The 24,511-nt window shown below is 42.6% G+C and overlaps 1 protein-coding gene across 2 annotated transcripts in view; it reads right to left on the reverse strand.

The window, feature by feature from the left end:
* Nucleotides 1-9,411, reverse strand: part of SLCO3A1 (solute carrier organic anion transporter family member 3A1) — a 153,141-nt gene extending 143,730 nt beyond the window's left edge. Inside the window, exon 1 of one of the 2 annotated variants that reach the window (XM_062583304.1) lies at nt 8,955-9,411. In XM_062583304.1, coding sequence (XP_062439288.1) covers nt 8,955-9,119 — 165 coding nt within the window. In that variant the 5' untranslated portion in view covers nt 9,120-9,411. The remainder of the gene's footprint in view (nt 1-8,954) is intronic. The other variant, XM_062583305.1, reaches the window with a different exon arrangement.
* Between the last annotated feature and the right edge of the window lie 15,100 nt (nt 9,412-24,511).

Consider the following 24,511-nt stretch of genomic DNA (forward strand, 5'->3'; position numbering starts at 1 on the left):
AGGGCCAAGGGACTTCTTCCACAGAACTAAGCCAAGCACAGGCTGGTCCTCCTGCTGCCTTTGAGATCCCCTCCACCCAAAACATGAGGTTTGGCCTCCAGCATCATAATGACAGCAAGCAATGCTCTGGTCTACTGTTAATGACATAGCAACCTATGTTTGCACAAAGCTGAGGAGAGAAGTGGAAAGAGGGAACAGCTATTTCACATCCTCTTTTCCAGAAAAATACCCAAAACCTCTCAAATGACCTCTTTGCAGTGTTCTTTCTGTTAAAGTTCCATGGGAGAAAACAAAGAGCATTCATTGTTTTACATGATGGGTTGCAATCCTCTCAAAGAGGATATTTTTCTCACTCCCTATTATTCCCCTGGAGAACTGAAGCAATGAAACAAAATCTGCAGCTACAGACACAAAACTTAAAGCTCTGTCTCTATATGACAAACAAATGCCCATCAGTGCCACTAAAAATCCTGACTTGGAGCAAACATAGGGTTCTTTTTCTTGCTATTCTTTGGCCAAACTACATTTGAATATAGGTGCTCCCTGACAGCTGAGAATGTGCAAAGCTTGATCTAATACATGTTCCAGAGAAGACACTTTTCTTCTCACATAAATTTACAGAATAATTCATCTGCTTTAGAAATAGAAGGTATCATTCACTACTTTGCACTGAGGCTGTAAAGCAAATTCCACATAATTTCTTCAGATACTGCAGGCATTAAACTGTTAAATATCACCTTAAACTACATAAGCACAGTTCACATACCAAGGCTATTTCTTTTATAGGGACCCAAAAAACCAACATCAATTTTAGTTCAGCCAAAAATTCATATTTTTGTGGAAAATGGAAATATAATCATAATAGCTTTTTTTTAAAACATAAAAAAAAGAGAGAGAGATAGAGAGAGAGAGAGAGAGAGAGATTGCATCCACCAAAACGTTTCTACATTCCTCCACATCTACACCATACAACTCTTCCCTAACAGCCAAGCTTTTGGTTTCTTTGTGGTGTTTTTAGTTGCCATTTTAATCGAGAAAAGAAAAAAAACAGAGAAAAATGTTGGATTCAAATACAAAACATCAAAGCACCAAGGACTTGAAAGCAAATCTGACATATTTGCTTCAGAAACATAATGCTGGGTGAGTCACAAAGACCTCAATAGAACTGAATTACCCAGGTTCTTTCAAAAAACTTTACAGTCATTTTACAGAGCACCATAAAAGCGCATTTTAAGTTCTTTTTCACTTTCAGTAAACTAAGACATCATGAATTATACAAGTTACAGTAATGGCAAGTGTTTCAAAAGGATACTGCAATATTAAAAATAATAAAAAAAATCTCTAGCAATCCTTGCCTAGAGAACAGATCATTAGGTAGGATGGGAAAAAACAGGATCTAGGCTCCCACATCTGCCCTTACAGCCCCTTATTTGAAAGTCATCCAGCCTGCAAACATGCCAAAGTCATCCATAAAATAGTTACACACACCAAGATAAGGGTGTTCAGAAATACAGGGAAACTAGCTGGCTGCTTACTAAGGCGAAAGGATAGTATGAGGGGAGAGGAAATAGGAAAACAAAAATCTAACAGAGGTTGCTTTTCTTTCCTGAACCATGGAAGATAAATAATGATGATAACTACCTGAGCAAATCGGAAATACAGATTTTGCTTTTATGCTGCAAGTAGTCACTTAAAACCGACTGCTTTCAGGAACTACCGCAGTATAGTCCTAATTATAGATTTGCAACCTCAATACAGTGGGCACCATGCAACAATCAAAATAGAGGGAGCTGAGATCAAGAGTTCCATAATAAATATTGAGGCAAATTCACCAAAAATCCAGAATGAGGCTGGAAAATGAGAAAGTTGCTAACTGGAGCACATATATATGTATATGTATTTTTTTTATTCTCAAGTCTTCCGTAGACTCAATAGGTGAAGAGTGGTAGTTCCAGTTTTCTGTGCTGTATGCCTCCATCTCTACATAAATATGTGTATATATATAAAAATACACACACACACACACATATATATATAAAATATATATATGCATCTCATACACACACACACCCCTATATATACACCCACACACATCCCCTCCCCACTTAATCTAGGCAAGAGGAATGTTTCTTTTTTTCCATGCTTTGATCCATCTACTTAACTGGAATATCTTTGAGAGTAGGACCACCTCACTAAGCATTTAGACAGTGCTTCCCATAGCAGGGCAGAGCTCTCCCAGCAAGGATGGGAAGTGTCAGACACTCCAGGAACTCCATAAACAGTTCACTATTGCTATTGATTTTATTGATACTATATGAAGCACGGTAGCATGAAATATTTACTTAGTGGAGCAGGCAGTCCTATTTGCATGGCCATATGCATCTGTGAAGAGTCCAGTGGTTTTGTCAAGGTGACCTGGAGACAGGACTCTTGGGCTTCTAATCCTGGTTTTGCTGCAGAGTTGTAATGAAGTCTTATAAATCAAAATCAGCGGCCCTTTTTTTCTGCTATGCAATATGGGGAACAAATTCTTCCCAACTTCACTGGAGCCCTTAAAGGTACAAAGTATTATCATATGCTTATTTAAACCTTCTTGGATGATACTTAAGAAATACTACTTTGCAGCTTCATCTGGTGTTGATTAGAAGACAAAGCTACACTAACTCATGCAAGCTGCAACTTCACTCATTAAATATTTCCATTGTTTAATCTTGCTACCATGCGGGAATAACTGCAAACCAAGAAGCGTACATGTAAGGAAGCATTATTACACACTGAGGACAAATTCTTCTTGATGAATTGCAGAATAACTCTTCTGAAGCAATAAATCTACACTGCTGTAGCAGAAGAGAAGCTAGCTTTTGGACCTTTACAACAGTCTAAAAATAAAGGAAGAGATAGTCCACACAACTCCCTTCTGGAAAAAGGGGAATGTCTTTTTCCTTGTAGAGAAGGAGAGGGAACACAGTCCAACCAACCCCTCAATGGGACAGGGCTGTAGCACTCTCTTGCTACTTAAAGAGTCACACTGCATAAAGTTACTAAGCAAGGACAGAACAGACCTTTAAACCAACACATTCTGTCATCTAATTTAAAAGCCCTTCAAATCTCAGCTGCATTAATACTGCAGGCCATTAAAACTCAGACCTGGTTATCAGACATAGGCACGCAGCACTTGCCAACAGGATTTTGGAAGCCAAGACTGGCCAAAAGAAATGAGACATTGGTTTTACGATGGATCGTAACACATCTATAAGAAGGTGCTATTTCTTGCAGGGCTTACAAGTATCAAGAAAAGAAAGAATTGCCAAGCTTTCTGCTAAAAAAAAAAAAAAAAAAAAAAAAAAAAAAAAAAAAAAGTGAAATGCTAAAACTGATCAGTCCACACACTTACAAAATCAAACATATTTTGCACTTAAATGCCTTTAACTAAGAAGCAATTGGGCTTTTGGGTTTTTTAACTCACATAGCACATAATATCAGGGATAAACATGTAGTTCCCTACACTGTTATCTATTAGGAGCAGAAAAGGAAAGCTTTAAACCAAAGCATATTTGCCGGTTGCTCACAAGCCTTCCTGGTACTCAAAAATCCAACCTAAATCTGGATCAGAGGTAGTTCCTAGTAATTTGTAGTGTAAGCTTTATAATGAGTCCCACACTCCCAACTGAACTGCTCAGGAGCCTGAAGGCACGAGAATCCAGAGCCAGATCCAGTTTCTACTCCATTTTGCAGTTAGAAACCCTAAAGACATCAAAAAGCTTCTGAGAAAAGATATGTGAATGTAGTCAATACAGCTAGTTTAGAACAACCTTCTGTGCAACTCAGCTGCAAAACAGACAATATTCTCTAATGGGAAAGGCATACTAGAAACAAGTTTCCAGAAATAACATAGTCAGCAAAGATATATTAAGGAAAAATGAACTGTAAGCAATAACCAGCCAATGCTTGGCAATCTCCCTCCCCACTAAAACATTTATTTTCAATCCATGTTTTTTTTCCCCCCTTTTAAATACCCTGGAGACAAATATATTACGAGTATTACAGCTAATTTATTACTCAGCACTGCTAAGGAAGGAAAGAAAAAGAATAGTAATATTTTAAAGCAGATTCTTATTCTAGGAAAATAAATTCTTGAATAAAAATGATAAACTCAATGGAAAAAACTACTCTTGCAGTTAAGTCATTGGACTGAAGCCTCTGAAAATGGAATTCCTTGCTCTGCCAGACTCTTCCTCCATCCATGTCTAAGCCATTCAGGCCATGGAGCTATTAACTAGGCAAAAGCTTTATCACCAACTTCAGCAAAAGAATCAAGCTCTTAATACCTGCCTCATTTTCCCCATCTGCAACAGGAGCTACCTCTTAACTTCTCCTGCCCAGCTTATTCAGATTGCAGATACCCCAGGGCAAAGCATCTCTTTGCAGATGGCTGTGCAGCACCAAGCACATCGGGGAGCTCTAATGCTGCTGCAGTATTCCTGTATTAAAGTTCCCTGCTGCCCACCTCACAGCACCCCATCTGTGTTTACTCCAACAGGAACCCTTTCGATCAACTTTTGTTCTTTGCATGTTAATTATTTTTTCCTGATCCTGGTATTTTAAAAGCTTCATTAATATCCTAATTCATGATAATAATACAGACTGAACAGAATGAGCTCATCTTAGACATCATATATACACATACCTGGACCTATATGCCTATATTGCACTGCTTTTACTCTCTGCATGTTACAAGGGCTTTTGCAGACTGTAGCTAAAGGCTGCTGCGCAGGCATAAGCCTAGCCTGGGAGCTGAGCACAACTCAAAACTTTTCATCAGCAAACCAAGAAACAATTTTACTTTCATTACCACGCAAACACCGATGCACTCTCTTTGGGAGGCACCAGTTATTTTCCTTTCCATCTCATACTCAGGCCAGTCATCCTCTATCACTTGATAAAACACATGAATAGCTGCATTCAAAGCTGCAGCGCACAGAGACATCTCAGCACAGCTCTGTAAAAACAGCTAACCGCCACACACCAAATAACTGCTTCTCAACACGCTTCCCATATGCATGCCCTTTATCTAAAGAAGCCTACGACTTTGGCAGATGTTGGGTACTTGCAAGTAGGTCAGTTTGAACCGGAGTTATCCGACGCTAAAGGCTAGGAAGAGAAAATTAAATTGCACTCCTGCTCCACAAACTGTGGCTGTCAAACCGAGAGCTTTTTGCCTTCTGCTACAGCAATGATTTCACCACTGGCTAGGCAAAAGATTTGACTTGCAGGGTGATGAAATCCCTCAGCAGCACTTGGAATGTTATTACCAGTTAAAATATTCCAAAATATAATGCATGGAAGGATTCAGGGGTTGTGGGGGGGCAGAGAGGGAAGTGCTGCCAAGGTATATGAATCAGCCTTATCTAAATCATCACCGCTGCACAGCCCGGCCAGCCTCACTGATCACACTGCTGCATTTGCCCAAAAGGCACAAGGCTCTGTCTGGAAAACGGACGTCCCAGTCTTCCGCTCCTAGTGCCATCTGCACCAGCGAAGCTTGGCTTTTTAATCTGCGGATCCACGCTTCAAGAGAGCAACTGGGGACAGGAAACCATTCGGGCTTTTAAAAGTTGCTGCTGAAAGCCAGAGTAACTTCTGCAGCAGGAATGCCTGCAGACTACCGGCAGCATTTTCCCAGCACCACTGCAGTTGCTGGGAAATTCAAGTTTCCAAAAGGACGCAGGAGTAATTAGATGAAGCCAAATAAATGAGTACACAAAATGTTACAAAAATATGCAAATAATAGGGTATACTCAGCCGCTCCAGAAATTAAGCCAGCAGCATCAGCTGGCATTTGCATAAGCTATGCAGGATAGTCTTGTAATGAGAGCATGGCAGCAAGTCTTTTTGGAACATATGCATTTCCACAGCCAGCGGAGCACAATAACTGACAAGCACGCTGCAATGTGACATTGCTCAACCATTCCCCAAAATTTCACACGAAGGGCCTCCGAGAGACACCATACCAATTAAACACACACATCCACTACTGGCATCCTGGGCTGTTTCCACCACTGAGTTCTGTGGGAGAAGGATTAGACTTCATAGATTTTTATCAACATTTGCTATTTATGAAGCACTGTTGGCAAGCACAGTGCATTATCCACATAAACATGCATAAAAGTGAATGATCTTTGCTTCAAAACCACACAGTGGATGAACAGAGACTTGGTGCATGTATTTGAGCATACTCCGCTTGCTTATTGTGCCGAGAGCATGGAAAAGTTTCTTCCATCTCTAAGAAGATTAAGAAATAACAATATCTACTTCCAAATTTACTGACAAGAAAGCCAAGTCCAATCAAAGCTGAACTCTTCCATCAGTCCTAACAAGTTAAGCCACTGCCTTGTCCTCTTAAGAAGCTCAGCTTTTGCCCTCCTGCTCTCTGTGCCGAACAAGGTGGACAAACACTGAGAAAAATCAACTTGCTGCCCTAAAAAACAAAAATAGGCTAACTCTAACTCTTTTCCCAAGTTAGAAATAACTAGTGAACACCATACATGCGGCCAAGCAAAGCAGAAGTACGAATACACAACTCTGTCACTGCTGACAGGCTAAAATTAGCAGTTTATTCAACTGCCCAGAACTATGCACTGCAATTGTCCTCCGCAGCATCTCCCTATTTATCTTTCTTTCTGTTTATTCACTTCTTTCTCTTGCCAGCTAATTTGTCCCTCTGGGACCAGCCTGGCAATCCACCGCAGAGGCCAGTAGCCCTTACTCATATGAGGAGCTGGAGTCTATTAAAATCCACCCACAGTTACACCTGGGCAACTCTGTATTGCCTCTATGGATTTCATCACCACACTTCCCAGAAGGGCAACTGAGAACAGCGCTTGGCCCCACAGGACATTTAATCTGCAAAAAAGATTAGGTCAACACTTCTATCAACCATCTTCTGTGCTCCTGCTTTCACTCCCTTCAAGACACCTGTAAGCACACCAGTAACGCAGCATCTTTTGAAGCATAAATTCACCCTCCAAATACAACAAATAGATGCAAATGTGGAATTTACACTTACAAGGTATTTGCAATGATGGATGGTAAGTTATACAGAGAACAGGGAAACAGTTGCACGATGCAGCTGGGCCATTTCTTATGCACGCTGTGGATTGTTTTGAGTTTAGGGGTTTTGTTTGGTTTTTTTTTTTTTTGTTTGTTTGTTTTTCCCCCTCTCCCTTGACCAGTTGCTGTTACTGTTTGTGGAACCGGCTGGCCATTAGGGCATGATGTCATGTTGATCACAATACAGCATGCTCACATCATGCGCCCTGGAGAATCGGAGAGGGAAGGGACAGGAGCACCCCAGACAATTTAACCCCTCAGAGGAAGGGGCTTGAGACTCCTGAAGTGTGATGGCAGCAGCATTTTGCAGCCACTGTGGTCAGGAAATGCTCTGAAGGAGCAAGAAGGAGCAAGTACATCAATACAAAGCATGACACAAGAGCTGGAAAAAAAACAGGAAAAAAATGCTAGTTTTGTAACAAGACAGTAATGAAAAAGTTTTTTTTTAAAAAAAAAAAATATATATATATGCTAGCGAATTTGTTATCGCTGCTGATCCTAGTGGCAGACATTCAGATCCTGTAGTGAGGTATGCCAATACACCATCCCCTCGCAGATCTGTACTTTTCTAGCATACTGGTGCCCACTAGGTGACATCATCTCAGTGGGCTATTCCTTGGCTATTATTTTAGTCCTGGATTATCCCATGCTCATTCATGCTGACAGCTCGTTTTGGAAGTAGCTCATCAGAAACTGTGTACGTACCTGCTAAGGTGCTACCCACGTAAGAAAGGCATGGCATTGTCTGGCCTAAGAACTAAGCAATATCCACTGATGCCCTCATAAGGCGATAGAATTACCTAATTTATCTCAACAGATGTGATGTAGTTTAGTTTGTAATTATAAACACGGTCCAAACCAAACTGGCATGTTTCATTATAGGGAAAATGACTGCAAATTTGCATTTCATATTCATAGAGAACATTAACCTTGTTTATTTTAGCTACATGTCCTGCAAAATTATAGATCATATTCAATACAAATTTACGTAGACCATTTGTATGTGTGTGTGTGTATGAGAGAGAAGCAGAGCTAAATACAGAACACAAGTACAGGATGTGGAGAACTTACACTTAGACACCGCACACTACACTACGTATATGGCCTCAAAAAGCCTTAGAGATTATGAATACGTTTCTTTTCCATGGAAACTATAATTCTCAAATCCAGCAAGCTATTTTGAGAAATTTAAATCAACTCTACACTTGCATCTCTTGGGAGCAGAATGCTTTTCATTTTCACAGGCTCTCCCTACCCGTGCATGCTCAGGGACACAAGCTCAGCCCTCTGCACATCTTCCCAACTCTTCTGCCACAGTTGCGCCTCTGCCACCAGACCTCGTTATGCAGACTCGGCGCAAAGTCCTGTTTCGCTCGTTCTTTACCCAATGCCAAACACGGATGACTTAACGGGGCACGCTGTACTTAACACCATGGCATTGCTTGAAGAGGGCAAGGGAAAAAAACCCAGCTAACGCAGCAGACGTGAAGTAAATGCCCCATTACGTTTTCCTGCCGTTTATTCAGCACAACTCGGAGACCCCGGCGTTTAGTCCGAGTTAGGGGCCAGCTGGAAAATGAGCGGCAGCGACAGTGCAGCTCGGCGGCGGGGGGGGGCTCCGGCGGCGCGGGGGGACCCCGGTGGTAAGGGGTTGAGAGGGGGGGGACCGGCCCCTCGCCACTGCTGAGTCATTTAATGTTGTGAAACGCCGGGCGGCGGTAAAACACGCACCCGCGCTGCCGCGGGGGGCCGCGCACCGAGTTGCCCCGGCGGGAAGGAAACTTCCCTTGCGCTCCTGCCCGCGCAACGCGGCGGCGGGGCCGCGGGGGCGGCGCGGCACTCACCAGGTACGCTCCCACGGTGCCCTGGGCCAGCATCAGGGCGCACTCGGACACCAGGAAGAGCTGGATGCTGGAGAAGCAGGACACCTTCCTCCTGCTCTTCTTCTGCCGCTGCGCGCCGGCCCCCGGGAGCTCGCCGCCGCCCGCCGAGCCCGTCTTGCCCGGCATCCTCCCGGGCGCCGCCGCCGCACCGCCGCCGCGGAGGGATGGCGGGCCCCGCGGCTGCCCCGCGCCTTCCTCCTCCTCCTCCTCCTCCTCGCGGTGCCAATCACAGCGGCGGCCCGCGGCGGCTGCCTCTCCGCCCGCGGGCTGCTGCTGCTGCCATGGCCAGCGCGCCGCCGCCGCCGCCTCCCTCCTCTCCTCCCCTCGCTCCCCTCCGCCGGCCCCGCGCAGGCCGGATCCGCGGCCCCGCCGCCGCCGCCGCCGAGGGGCGGGGGGAAACGGCGCTGGCCCCGGCGGAGGCACCGCGACGGGCAACGCTGCCCCGTCCCGCGCTCCGCGGCGGCCCTTATAGCCGCGGGGGGGCGGCACCTCCCTGCCCCAGGACCGCCCCCAGCCCGGGGGAGCCCTCCAGCCCCGGGGAGCCCCCGCCCCGGCGCCCATCCTGCCCCTCAGCGGTGCTGGCGGCGCGGGGCATCCGCTCAGCGAGGGGGAGTCTGCCCGGCGGGTGATGCCGGGAGGGGGCAGAGCGGGGGAGCAGGGGCAAGAAGACCGAGGCCAAGGACCTCGTGTGGGTTTCCCAACACAGAATTTTCTCGCGTGAGATGAGGGCAAGCTGCCGATCGCCCTGATTTTGTGTTCCTGAAAAAGCGTTTCTTGGTATCAAGGCTGGAAAGCGTCCATACAAACGTTGCGCATTCAAAAAACGAATGCCACCGGGTGTCATGGGTTGTTCCCACTGCTTCCCTAAGGACAGGCTTCACTCAAAGGCCTGCACTTCATGTCAGCAGCCCTGCAGCCACCTGATGGTGGCTGGTGATGGTTATGACACCCACCTGGAGTTCTCATTTCAAGAGATACCTCCCTTTAAAAACCACTAATTGTGGCTTCTACTATTACAGATCACATTCCTCCTCAGTGGAACTGCAAACCTGATCTGCTTTGCTCTCTGAGCACGCTTTTCCAGTTCACTTCTGGGTGTACACTGGGGGCTGCTGGCATACTTACTTTGTCATTAAATTCCCAAATCAGCGGTATTTGAATAATTTGGTACAGGGAAGTCCATGGTTTTGAGAGGAGCCCTGTTTTATGTAAAAACACAGGTTAGATTTTTTCAAATGTAAACAATCTGGATTCTAACTCATTTTCAAAGGTGAGGCTTGGAAACTCCTACATGCTTACAAAGAGGCCTTTGAAAATAGCTCTTAAAAACACCCTGATTTCTTAAGGGGAAAGCCAATCATTACTAGTCAGACCAGGAAATCAAGAGAAGAGACATTTTAAATGAGCTCTTTCTTCTTCTAGCACATTTTCAGGTTCTTTCTGTCAAAAAATTTTCAGTGTTTGGGGAAATTTTGTTTTTTCTCACCTTACACAAGATGAGTTTTAATAAATACAATTCCCTAAATTAATATTGTGTGGAGTCCCTGCCCCGCTTCACGTGAGTTGACCTGAGCCCCGCTGGAACCCACTGATCCCCTGCGCAACTGCAAACAATTCCTGGGCAGCAATACAAGAAGCCTGGCATGCTAAGTTGCTGCCCTTAGCTCATAACCTGCAAACAACTCCCACCAGTACTGAACTTTTCTTTTACCCAACATCTCCACTACGTCACCACTGTATCAGCAGGAGTTGACAATGCTGTTACTATACTGTCATATTTTGGGCACAAGGTTTTATCTCTTTCCTGAAGGCAACCCTAACCATAAAGCCCAGCGTGGCTGGAGCCCACCACAACTATTGCTGTCTTGAATGGAGAAAGTATCCTGGGAGCAATATTGCTGCAGCCTCACACTTCCTTTGGCATGCCCTTTACAGCCCCATGGCAGCTGGGGCTCTAGGCTTTCTCTCTCTCCTAAACGCAACCCCGAACCCTAACCCTAGCCCTAATGCCCTCTGCGCCTGGTGTCCAGCACAACCACAGCTGTCTTGAATGGAGAAAGTATCCTGGGAGCAATATTGCTGCAGCCTCACACTTCCTTTGGCATGCCCTTACAGCCCCATGGCAGCTGGGGCTCTAGGCTTTCTCTCTCTCTCCTAAACACAACCCTAAGCCTAATGCATACTGCACCTGGTGTCCACTACAACCATTGCTGTCTTGAATGGAGAAAGTATCCTGGGAGCAATATTGCTGCAGCCTCACACTTCCTTTGGCATGCCCTTTACAGCCCTATGGCAGCTGGGGCTCTAGGCTTTCTCTCTCTCTCCTAAACACAACCCTAAGCCTAATGCATACTGCACCTGGTGTCCACTACAACCATTGCTGTCTTGAATGGAGAAAGTATCCTGGGAGCAATATTGCTGCAGCCTCACATTTCCTTTGGCATGCCCTTTACAGCCCTATGGCAGCCAGGGCTCTAGACTTTCTCTCTCTCCTAAACGCAACCTGAACCCTAGCCCTAATGCACACTGCGCCTGGTGTCCACCACAACCACTGCTGTCTTGAATGGAGAAAGTATCCTGGGAGCAATATTGCTGCAGCCTCACACTTCCTTTGGCATGCCCTTTACAGCCCCATGGCAGCTGGGGCTCTAGGCTTTCTCTCTCTCTCCTAAACACAACCCTAAGCCTAATGCATACTGCACCTGGTGTCCACTACAACCATTGCTGTCTTGAATGGAGAAAGTATCCTGGGAGCAATATTGCTGCAGCCTCATACTTCCTTTCGCATGCCCTTTATAGTCCCCTCGCATGTGGTGCTCTACATTTCTCCTAGCCCTATCTTTAATTTTTCATTGCAGCATGGCAGTAGCAAGCCAATCCTCTTTGTGGCAATGTTTAATTCCCTTGACATAGGCTCTAACCTGTGTCTTGTGAGATGCCTGATACGCTCCATAGTGACAGGCAGCTCATTCAAATCCAGAACACTCCCCTTTGAACACCAAGCACTGTTATCAATGAGCACTACTTGATAATACTGTCTGGAGACCTCCAGCGTGAAGTTTCTTTGCATGAGATGACGTAAAACTGGCTTTTCCTCCCAGGTCTCTGCTAGTTGTTAAGCTGTGTGTTTTCTATCCACAAAAAGCTTTTTCTTCCACCAGAAGAAAAACCTGGAAGCCTTATTTTCCTCTACCTCTCTTTAGAGTGGAGAGAATGTTCCTCTCCTTCCTTATGTTTGTTTAGGGACCTTTGTATGTATATGTAGAGACTTTCTATGTATATGTGAACTAATTCAATTAATGCATCCAGACAGATACCTTCATCGAGTGGGATTCTATAGTGTTTTTTTACTGGATGGATAATCTAACAGACTTGTTTTTTTAATAGAAGGAAATAGAACAATGTGTCTTAAAATGCTGGAGCATATAGAATTATATCCAGGTAAGTTTTACAATTTCCTGTGATGCAAAAAACATTGTGTATGCCAGTCTTACCAGCCAGCTTGCAGAGGCAGAGTCAGCACCAGCCTACTCTAGGTCAGGTGCTGAGAAGCAGCAAAATTCAGAAAAACAGATGTAATTCATGAAGAATGTACCTAGAGGCCCTAGTGAGCCTCTGAACATGCTATGACTCTACCAATATTCAAACTAGATAGCTCAAAGCTCTTGAATGTGTGTATATATGTACACACACACACACACACACACACACACCCCATCACATCTTCATCACATCTCGGACATCCTGTTGGAGAAATTTGTACAGGCTGAGGAAGTAGATCTACTGCGATGTCTATCACAAGAAAGAACTGCTAGAAAAAAATGACTTTAATACTAATTATCTGAAGTATCTTATTGATTAGTTTATTGCAGTAGAAGAGAATTATCTGTTCAGTTGCTGTCTGGAAGAGACAGGATGCTGAATTTTTCTTTCTCATCTTTATGTTGTAAACTTGTACTTATTTCTGTTAAAATTCCTCCTGAATCGCTTGGTGGAGAGAAAGAATGATGGTGTTTCTATCTTCAGTCAAGTACATCAGTAGACCTGAGCTTGCCTTTTGCCAGCTTCCAACCTACCACTTTCCTGAGAAATCTCAGTAGACAGAGAGCTTCAGGGATGAAAAACTGACCTATTCAGATTTAGTAGTTAATTATTGTTTTACCCAAACATTGCTTCTGGTCTAAATTGAACCAACTCTAACTGCTAATATATGAATACTAATGTTCTTGGGTCATCAGGGCTAGCACAGAAAGGACTTTATAGCTGGAGTAGTCCTTTTTTCTTAGGGCTGATAGTTTTAGCAACACAATGCTCAGCTACTTCCTCAATTACAGCAAGCGTTCGCATCTTGCCTCCCACGCACAATTTGTTTCGGTTTTCTTGCACATACTCACCTTGACAGATTCTATAAACATTTGAACATCCATAGCTGGGAGGCAATGTGCTGTCATAGCTAAGGCTGGACACTACAGTTCTTAAACAGTCAACTCCCTGAGACAATCTTACTACATTTCGTCTGCTGAATGTCTCCTTGTTAAGCACCCATGGGCTTGTATCACCATTCACCTTTGGGCAACCTCAGCAAATGGAGCTTTCTTGACCTATTGCCATGCCAAACATCTTTTATTTTAGTTCATTGTTGTAGACTTCCCCCCCCCCCTCTGTTTATGGTTAATTTTATTGAAATACAGCTCTATATTTCAATAGCAAACGTGCAAACTTGGAAAAGGAAATCTGAACTCACTTATTTTCAGTGTTGATAGGAGGAGGAGAAGCATAGGGTGTGACTTTTGTTAAGCAGAGCTGGACTATTGGTGGAAGCCTGTTCTGTGAGATGTGACAAGGCAGGTGGTCTATGTCATTAGACACTTCTCTACAATTGCCATTGAAACTGTAATCTCAGTTCCTTCAGACATATTTTACAGTTGAGGGAGCTAATGTGTGCATCATTCAGTATAGCTGCATTGGAGCAGAAATGGGCCCCACTGAACCTATTCTCATTGGTGATGCAGCAGAGGAGAGCAAGGACAGGAGCTAAGAGAAGATGGTCTCACAGGAGATGTAATGCTCTTGTGCTTCATATTAAAAAACAACCCAAAAAACAAACCAACCCACCCAAAAAACAAACAAAACACACACAAATATTATTGTCTCTTTCCAAAGCTGCTCCCCACACATCTCCTGGCATTTGAGCATTTTCTCCAGGGCTGTTGTACCTTTCATGCTCTCCATTATGCTGCTTTACACCAGGAGCAGCTACTAGTTTGCATCCTCACCCTTCCCTGTGGCTATGGCTTTCTGATAGGTATTTGTGCAGTGCAGCAAACACTGTTAGTGTGGCATAATTGCAAGACTGACTGAGGATTGTCGTCTTCAGAGCAACCTTGGAGGCACATTGGCTGTGACTGACCGTGTTGACACTTGTTCTGCTCTTTCATCTGACAGAGTAGATGCATTCATCTGGCAGGTGGGATATCATAGTGCTGTGTTAGGCACTGGAAAAGAACCTTCCTGAGAGGTCTAAGTTTGACTCTATTCAAAATCTTCAAGATTTCTTCAAATTTCTTCAACTTCAAATCTTATTCAAAATCTTTTATTCAAAATGATTCTCAAATACAGCTTCATCTGACACTAATTCTAGAATACTTAATGAGTATAAAGAAAATAGAACAAAATGAAGAGCAGCAGCAAGGAGAGCAGAAGCCTGACAGGTTCTTTTTAAAGTTACCTTCCTGCTCCACTTTTCATTGCTATTTTAAAGGCAAAATAATTGGGTTACAGAAAATATCCTGAAAGCTCTGGTATAAATGTTTTCTGTTTAGATTAAATGATGTGCAGATGAGCACTCAGCAGTTAGTCATCATGAAAAAGAGCCACAGTTTGTCTCCTGTACTTGCAAAGCATGAGAGATTGTCAACAAGCCAAGGAGAATATTTTGCTAATGTTGATGACGGAGCAGTGAAGACTTGAGTGTTAATCATCATCTCACACGGGATAACAGCATGGCAAGTTCAAGTGGATTGGAAGATAACTGACCTCTCGCAGCTAATTTAAATATACCTCCTTTTGAGACTAGCAAGTTAGTAGTATAAGATGGGGCATGGGAGACTTACTCCCCCCCTTTAAAACTGCTTGTTGTCCTGAGGGAGGCCATATGGAATTACTCAAGAAATTATTCTCAGTTAAAGTGCCTTGAGACATTATTTTCAGAGCTATTCCCCTGAGCTAAGAGTGGTTTGATGCCATTCAACCACCATAACCAGAACTGTCATAAGGAAGTGTCTCCTACTGCAAACCCTTAGTTCTTGTCTTGTCCTAGAAGATGAAGCAACCATTTCTTCTTCTGCTCTGCCTAGTAGATGTTTGAATAATGACAGCAGTTTACAAGTATCACCTAGTATTAACCTTTATGCTTGTATCCTGGTTTCTTTTCTGACTTTCAAAGTTTCTTTTCTGAAACCATCCTAACAATCAGTTACTAAGGGTATGTTTGGCTGTATAACTAGGGATGAAGGACAGTTGTATGCAAGACAACTATTTTTTTTTTTTAAATGTATCTAGGGTAATATAAAAATCTCATTGTAAAATCAATCATAAATGTTTCCTAAATCATTTAAGACAAGCATGTGGAAGCTGAGAAGTCTTTGAATATAGATTTTTATAAGTTATTACTTTGAATTTTTGTTCTAAATGCAATCATGTGCATCACATTGAAGCAGAAAGGAGCACAACATCCAAGACAGTCAGAAGCAAACAATATGCATAGACACACTTTCTTGCATAGCTTCCTCTTACGGACATGTATCAGAACTATTGACGAACAGAAGGATCTTCATTTTTTCATCTTAAGTCAATGAAAAAGTTACAGTTCTAGAACAGAGCAACAAAACTGTACATTTGCTAAGAGGATAAGAATTTCAGGTTGATATTTTTGTTGACTTAAGCTTTACATAAGTTGCAGTGGCGTGGGACCAACTGGTTATGGGCTGAAGTTCTGGTGGTAACACTCTCAAACATCGAGTTTGATTACTCTCCTGTACAAATGATATCCATTTACCAAGGACAACAAGGTATGATAATAATCATTCAAGAAGGTGATTTTCACAGAGATCATTCAAATCTATCAACATGCCTTTTCTTGTTCTAGCTGAATAGCCCATCAATGAATTAATGCTGTAGTTTGCCAGAATGGCTTATTACCAGATCTGATCAATGTTTTTATATCGTATTTTCCTTACTGTTCCTTTTAGTTAAAAAAAAAAAAAAAGGAATGCTTTTCCCATAACTATATGTATATCTGTGAAATTTGAAGCATTTATGCAAGTTTTTGCCAAAAGGTACATGGTTTACCTGATTTTTCTAGCAAAATCCTTTCAGTAAAATCAGATTTTATCTTTTTCCCAGTTTTTATCTGAGGAAGTCGATGAAAAAACGTAAAAGCATGTCCACTTTAAGTTTCAAAATGGAAACAACTGAAATATCAACATTTTGTCAAATTGCTTTCTCTATCTTGACTAATTAGTTAGCTGTAAGGGCAGAATGTCCATTATAGCTCCTTGTGTATTGCAAATTAGTCCAATACTGCTGACATTACCCAGGGTAACTGTAATGATTTTCACATCCAACTGAGCTTTTTGTGGTTTCATTCTTCCTAGCTGAAGCATTAAAGGGAACACATCTACATGCTTACTCTGATTTATAAGCACATTTTATTTGTGGGGAGATTAAATTGTGGTGGGTTGGCTCTGTTTGGATCTCCTCGATGTTCTCTGATTAGTTTTCATACAGGTAGGCCTTGCAGTAAATCAAGTGTCTCAGCTGATCTACAACAGCAAAGCTGTGACTCATTACCTGGTAGACAAGCCTTTCTTCATATGGTAACTCATTAAACTGAGGAGGTATTTACAATGCTTACAGCCACCCCAGCTGATGGTGGCTTTTAGGGCACTCAGATGCTCCATACAGAATGTGAAGTGTTTGGTATTTCACAGATGACTCATTAAGATCTGAACTAGTTCAAAACGTGTTTTTCTGAGGAAAGCTCAGCCAAGTGATGAATGTGGCCATTGCCGAGACGCAGGGGTCACCGGGCAGCACAAACAATGTCTCCTAGTGTTGCCCAAGGTTAATGGGCATAAGGCTTTCCTGGAAACTCAGCATCTTTGCAGTTCTGCAGCACACAGAACACAGGTTACAATGTACAGTGAAGAAATAACATCCCTAAAGATCAGCAGATCCCAACCTTGGCTGTCACTCATTTTTTGGAAGTCAGGAGTGCAACTCTTGCAAAGATAGTCAAAGGACAGGCTTCTAGCTGGAAGAGCCATGAGAATTGCTGAGATAAAGGCAGCCCTGAGACAAATGAGCAAACCAGCAGTCATGAGACCTGTAAGGGGGAGATATTTCCCTTTCATTTCATCACTGTCCTGTCTGTCCCTTCTTCCACTCACAAGCCTGTGCTTACATGCACTCCTCAAATCCTTCCAGCATTACACCAGTCTAAAAAAAACCTCATGGTTGTATTGTTATATTTACCCCTGAAGAACAAAACCAAAACACCTGAGCCCACCTGTACTCTGACCTGCCTCCCCTGCATAGCATCCCCAGCATGCCAAGAGGACCTGGCCCCGCACTTCGCAATACATTTTATTGTCATTTGGACTTCTGGTCCAGCACTTACCAGCTAAGTTATCTGGGACAGGTTCTGTGTTCATGTGTGTTCCATTAGGCATCTAGCACACATGGGAGGCAGAGGAGGCTATTAAATAATAATGACAATAATAATACATCTGATAGAGTTCAGTTCCACTTTAGCACTAAATGGAAAGCTGAAAGCCTCCCTATGGATCTTTTCCATCTCAAGCACCAATGATTGTAACAGATGCATCAGTTTTAAATTAATGCCTTGCATGACAAATAATACTGATACATGTGCATAGGAAATCTGCACCTAGCTGGAATGTTCTGATTAGCTGCAAATGATGACACTGGCATGTCTGCAATGTAACCCATAAAGTGTACAGCTGTGGTCCAGCTTTTTAGCTAGAGAAAAAAACTAAAGATCCATTAACATGGCACATGTCTTTACCTCCAACTTTATGAGAATCTTATGAAATAAAGATAAAAGCAATGAACAAAAGGACTTTATAATTGTAAAAACAACTGCAAACAGCAATGGATCAGTAAAAACCAAAAGAGGAATGAAGAAAATGAAAAGCACCAATTCATTTAAATACAGATGAAATAATTTGACAATGTACTGGAAAGGAATATTAAACAGATACACACTATTAATTTTCACTGAGGGTCAGCCTCGAAGCCTGAGTGGCGTATAAGCTCATGTTAACCCTTCACAGAGGGGAAGAGTTCAGCATGAATCGCAGCTTCTTACTAAGCTGGCAAATGACTAGCCTTCACATTTAGGTTGCCTCTCTAGAGTCTTGGGCAAAAATCTTATAAAACAAGTGAGTGATGTCCAAGTTAAGACTATCTCTTTCTTTGCACTTCAGATGTCACCTGTGAATAGTCACTGATATGTTTAGCTGTGATAAGGGCTTCTTTGCCTGAGCCCCACGTGCTTAACACCATACTTGTGGGAGACAGCTATTTGAGGGGGTCAGTCCATAGTAAAATGTGAGAAGCAGTACCTTCCTCCTTGCTTTAGCTTTTTGAAATCTCATAATAGCACTGCAGTGATTGTTTTGGGGCAAGTACATATATTTGCAGAAAGGAGGGACAGTCTGGAAGGTGGGAAGAGGGCAAAAAAGTATTGGGGAATTAGCAAACAGCAAAATTAAAAAGAAGAAATATTCTTTTAATTTTTTTCTTAGGGATGGGAAGAGGGAGGCAGTCCATTAAGACTAGTCTTGATTAAAAAAAAACAAGAAGCAGTCTGTCCTGTTAGGGCTCCTCACAAGAGCAGAGATCTTCTAGTTTATAGCTCAGTATCTTAGATTGCAAGCTCCCTGCAGGCCAGACTCTCCTGGTGGTTTTTAATGGCTGTATGTTGCTATAGTATTTGAGCATCTCCTATGTTTAGGTTACAAACATGTAGCCTATATAAAACTTCAGGATGTCACTGGCTCATCCCTCATTTTGAGGAAAAGCTCTTTGCTCTGCGCTTTTCTAGAGGAAGGCACATGCAGGAAAGCTGTGAGAGGCATTAAAATGAGGAATTCCAGCCTTGATGTGTCTATCCTGAGCACTTCACCAGAAAACGAGCATTTACCACATCTCAGCAGCCTATCCAGCCATTTTTTGTCCTAGTCCTTAAGAAAAAAATTAAATTGCACAATGAATCACTACATTTGTCTGGAGGAGACAAATTCCACTCTACTGGGGAAATTTACTTTACTGCTCCTTCAACTATTCCATTGCCTAATGCCAAAAATAATCATAATAAAAGCTAATATAAAGTTAGAAACACTTTAAGACTATCCAAGTCATAAAGGTCACCATATGATAGACTACAAATGAACTATGAGTCCCCCTAAGCCAGTATGACCAGTCCATTAAGTATTTGATTGCAGTTTGGTGAAGTGACTAGTCTAGTGTGAGAAATGAAATCAACACTCGCCCTGGTGAAAAATGTTAGAAATGAGCATTCACCAACAGTCACATTCAGTTGAGTCCAAAGTGCCATATTTTTATGTTTATAACCTACAAGTGATCTAGAACAAACAAAAAAAGATGAAAAAGCCCACCACACTCCTGAAACTCAGCAGCATATACAACTCTGAGCACATGTGGTTAGTATCTTTATTCCTGCAGCTCACTCTTCCCTACTGGTATTTTTGCCCCTGATCCCCCAAACCAGCTCTCCCCCTCACCTCCCTCTCTTTTGACTTACATGTGCAAATGCAATGCTATACAGTTGTTTTGCTGGTTCTCAATACCAAGATGATTTTCCTATCCTGCCTCATCCCCTTTAGCCGAAGCCTCCGTTCTTTCCCAGCCCTCTCTCATGGTCCTGCTTCTGTCCCACCTCTCAGTAGAAATGCACCAAGGGAGCAAAAAAAGCTAGATGGGAATATTTTCAAAGCCATGGTTGTCTTGTGGGCGATTTCTCAAGTGGCAGTCTCCTGCTCCAGGCCCTAGTCCTGTCCTTCCCCTGATGTACACGACCTTCACTTCCCAGATACAGGAATCGTACTGATTTTGACAGAACTGGCTGTACCAGTGAAGAGTTGTGTCACTTCTGCTTGGAGAAAATACCTCCATCAAAACAGTGAAACCTTTAGATGTTTCAAAAGGATTGTATTTCTATCCCTCGCAAGGGAAATATTCCAGGGTATAGCTAACTGTATTTTTAATGACTCACATGTACATCATATGAAACAAGAGCCTTTCCCCTCCGACCCTTTCCCAACCTCTACCTCCCTCAGTTGTGTCATATCCCTCCTTACAGAAACCATATTTGAAGATGAGTCCTACTAACTTCCTTTCTAGGATGTGCTCAGCACCAAAACACATGACAAATCAATCATTGCAATTTCAATAATATCTATTACCATTAGACCACATTACACCTTGTTATAAATATTGGTTTTAAAATTGAATTTAGAGGGCAGGTAGATATCTATCTCAGTATCTATTTCAGTTGTATCTTTCTCTATCTGGTCTTCAAAGGCAACTTGATTTCTTTTCTTTACACCTTTAGTTTCAAAGGTTCCTCAGTAGAGCAAACAACTAGGGTTTCAGACTGATCATATTATCTGTTCACAACAGGTTACTCTCCGGTTCAGAAGCATCACTGTTTTAAAAAAAGCCTTGGATTTTTAGCTATGAATTTTGGAGTGTTTTACGTACAACCTTCTGGCCTTGAAAGCAAAGAAAAGTGCTGAAGCATTTAGCAAGTGTTTTCCTTGAATATAGATTTTCCAGGTCAGTCTTAAAGGCAACCTCTTCTTTGCAAAAGCTATTCCCATAGTGAAGCTGCAAGTTCAGACACACTCTTAAAGCTTGGCCTTGCCTGCAAAATAAATTAGCATTGAGAAATAAAGTTGTGTTTGCATAACCTTTCTATAGAAGGAGCCTCTAATTGGTACAGCTATCCATGCAAAGAGCAGCACTTGGAAGGAGCATTGATTACAACTCGCCTTGAGACACTGCTCACTAAAGGGTAATCACTTATTTCATTAATTGCTTTAAAAATAAGATTTAGAAAAAGCTGCTTACAAAATTATGGGACTGTAATAATTCCTGTTTTAATCTATGGCAGTGTTTCAATGGACCTCACTGGGGGGAAGTTGTGCCCTCTTTTAATGGCAGCAGTTAAGGCAGTCACAGCATGGATCAGCCCCTGTATTCCCCCTGGACTGAGTTCTGAGGTATTTTGGCTGTTCTTTGCCACACTCCCATTTTCAGCAGCCAAAATACCTCAAAAAGTACAAGAGAAAATTAAATCTGGATATTTTTCATCTCTCCAGGCAATTTTTCTTCTTACATTACAAGAACCTATTTTTTTCCAGTTGTTTAATTAAAAAAAAAGTCAGAGTGTAGTTGTTAAAACCAGCAGCAGGAAATGCAACAACCTGACAAGAAATTACATGTCTTATTTATCTCTACCTAAGTTGCTCCTAGGGGAGGTGTGTACTGGGTGGAAAGTATCACAGTTAAGTGCGTGCCTCTGTCAGAAGTGCTTCCCCATGACTCTCTAGCAGTTCTCCCACCACCATTAAGTCCTAGAGGGAAATGCAAACCCAGGCCTGAGCTACATGCATCTTACCCTTCCCTCCTCCCTTCCAATAACTCTCTCATTATTAATACTGAAGCGAGGATGAAGGAGGTCCAGCAGAACTTGAGATCTGTGGGTGGGCTCCTGCCTAGAGAGAAAATTAAATCAAAGGTCACAGTAGTTATCCCTGAGAAGAGAGTTGGTGCCTACAAGGCTTCTCTAGATGCGTGAAAAACTGCCCAAGTGTAACACATAGTACACATTGTTGTAGACAATGAGCCTCAGTTGGAGTAAAGATCAGAACAGATACGACAAGAAAATCATGTTCTGGGTACATTTGTTTCATGGAAGTGGCAGTATAAAAGCAGATTCTGATTAACCACCTTGCAATTCTTCTGCGCAATGGTTTAACAATATCCTGATGTACTGATAGCATTTGCATTCAGCTCAGTTAGTGTTGAGCTGAAATTCACTGGTATTCACAGATAACTGAAGGATCTGGGGCATCAGGTGTCTTCTGAGATGGATGGCTTCTCCTTTTGAAACACCTAACAACTATTTTGATCAGTGCAGACTAAAAAGCTGAAGGGAATTTTAATTAGATTAAAATAATTTCTTCAATTTTGCTATTATTATGTATATTGGGAAACGGCAGAGAGCAAGTAATGAACAATAAGCCAAATACTTAAAAGTATAATTGCAATATTTAGGGCAACTGGGCCAACAGATGGTGAATACAGTTTGATGTAGAAAAGTACAAAATAACCGATTTGGACAGAAGGATTAAACTGGGGCATGTGTATAAATTGAACATGAGTCCAGAGAAGTATATTGGGCTATTATGGGAAATCACTGAAGCCTGGTGCACAGATGCTACAAAAGAGAGCAAATCAAACTGCACTGGCACAGTAACAAAACAAAGACAAAAGGTGAGAATGCTGTTGTTTTAGTCTTTTGTGAGTGCTACAAGCTTTGATCTGCTGGAAGGAGAGAACTGCCTTAAGAAAGAGGCACCGTAGAATCTAGTTGAGAGCCAGAAGTTCACAGACACAGTGCTAACTTACACTGTAAACTACAGTAAGATGCAGAGATTTTGAGAAATATCATTAGAGAGAGGCTTCAGAGCCCTGTGTTTCTTACACTAGCACGCAACAGGACAGAACATCCTATTACTGCTGGCAAAGCAAGACTGGGTGAGGAATGAAAGCCAGGCTGCCTCTTCCAAAGCATAATGCAAGCATAGAATAAGTAAAGCAAGGACACACACTTGAGAATACTTAATGGGAAGCACCAAGTTTTTGGTTAGCAACAGCCACTTAATCAAACAAGCCTTATATGGAGTCCCTCTAATTGTAGTTCATCAGCTGAAGCTGAGCATTACAGGAATATTCCCAGGATAGAAACATGTTCTAAAGAAGGGACTAGAAGATGTCTGGAAATTTGGGCAATGGCTCCAGCTGTGCTGCTCACTCTCTAAGGGAACAAGTACACCAGCCAATGCAGCATTGGTGGAGATGCCCAAACTCATCCTGGCTGAGCTAGTTTCCGAAGCAGGTAAGGCCACTCCATGCACTGATGCAAATATACTGATGGAGGCAATCAACCCTGTCTCTCTGGAGTGCTCTCTATAGTGACATATGCTCAGCACAGCAGGGCACTGCTCTCTAGATGTGCCCCTGGGCACTATCTCATCTCAGTTTATCCAACTATATTTTAAAAATAATGTTAACCTGCTTTAGAGGGATGTGACAAGTCACAGTTCATTACCTCAAAACGCTGTCGGACTGGAGAACGATTGCTGTGATCCTGAGTACATCTCCCTGACCCTTGGGGCTAAAGAGAGTGGAGATCTCTGTATATCAGGCAGAGGACTGAAACCCTCCCTCCCGCAAGGCATTGAGTTGACTTCGGCCAGAAAAACAAACTGCTGGTAGCAGAGAAGCCTCAGGAAGATGGAACATGAAGTGACCGTGGCAATAATGCCGGCCATTAACTAGAGGGATGTTGCTAGGAAGCTGACTGGGTAGGATGAAAACACTGTCCCTACTCATTCCCAGAAAGGTTGACCATGAGTGTCTCATCAGTGCATAAGACTGCAGACTGCCAGCAGAACATCAATCCAGATGATGTACTGCTGTGGCCCAGGAAGAGAAATTGATGGACTTTACTGGTAGATCAGACAGATCCAGTTTGGAAGGATGCTCAAAGGATCCCTCAGAGGAAGGGAAGGGGAAAGGCTGTGAGATACCTTAGCTGCCAAAACAGCTCATTGCAGCTATGTATATGTTCAAACTATAAATTAAATATGCTACATGAGAAAGCCATGACCAACCCTTCCGTTCAGGAACCCAGGAACCCTGTGTTGTTAAGCTCTTTTAACAAAGTGTTATGCTATGAAGTTCCTGCTGATCTGTGCCTTCAAAGAAGGAATGCTGTTCTCAGCTATCCCACTCCCCAGTTAGCCCCAGGAAACCCAGTTCCTCATATTGCCTTCCTACTTAGGGATGATAATGTGCCCCATACTAGTAGGACATCACTGTTATTCTCTTTCTGTCCAAGTTACTATTTTGGCTGGATATTTGGTAGATAGAGAATTGCTTTGGTACATTTCCCACCCATAACTGAGCAAATTGACTCATTTACTCTTAGAACAGTGGTTAGCAGAACTGAGAGAATTACAAGCAAGTGTTTTATTTTTGCATCCATCCAGTTACACAGTTCAAAATGAAATACTTTCACCCTAGAAATGTGTCCTTTTATGAAATGCACTTAATTCCCACAAAGGTGCTTGAAATGCTGAGGAGTCAGAACAGCATGGCCTAGAGGGCTGAACTGCCTTGAA

This window comes from Rhea pennata, chromosome 10 (assembly GCF_028389875.1).
Source record: "Rhea pennata isolate bPtePen1 chromosome 10, bPtePen1.pri, whole genome shotgun sequence".
In the NCBI taxonomy this organism is placed as follows: Eukaryota; Metazoa; Chordata; class Aves; order Rheiformes; family Rheidae; genus Rhea; species Rhea pennata.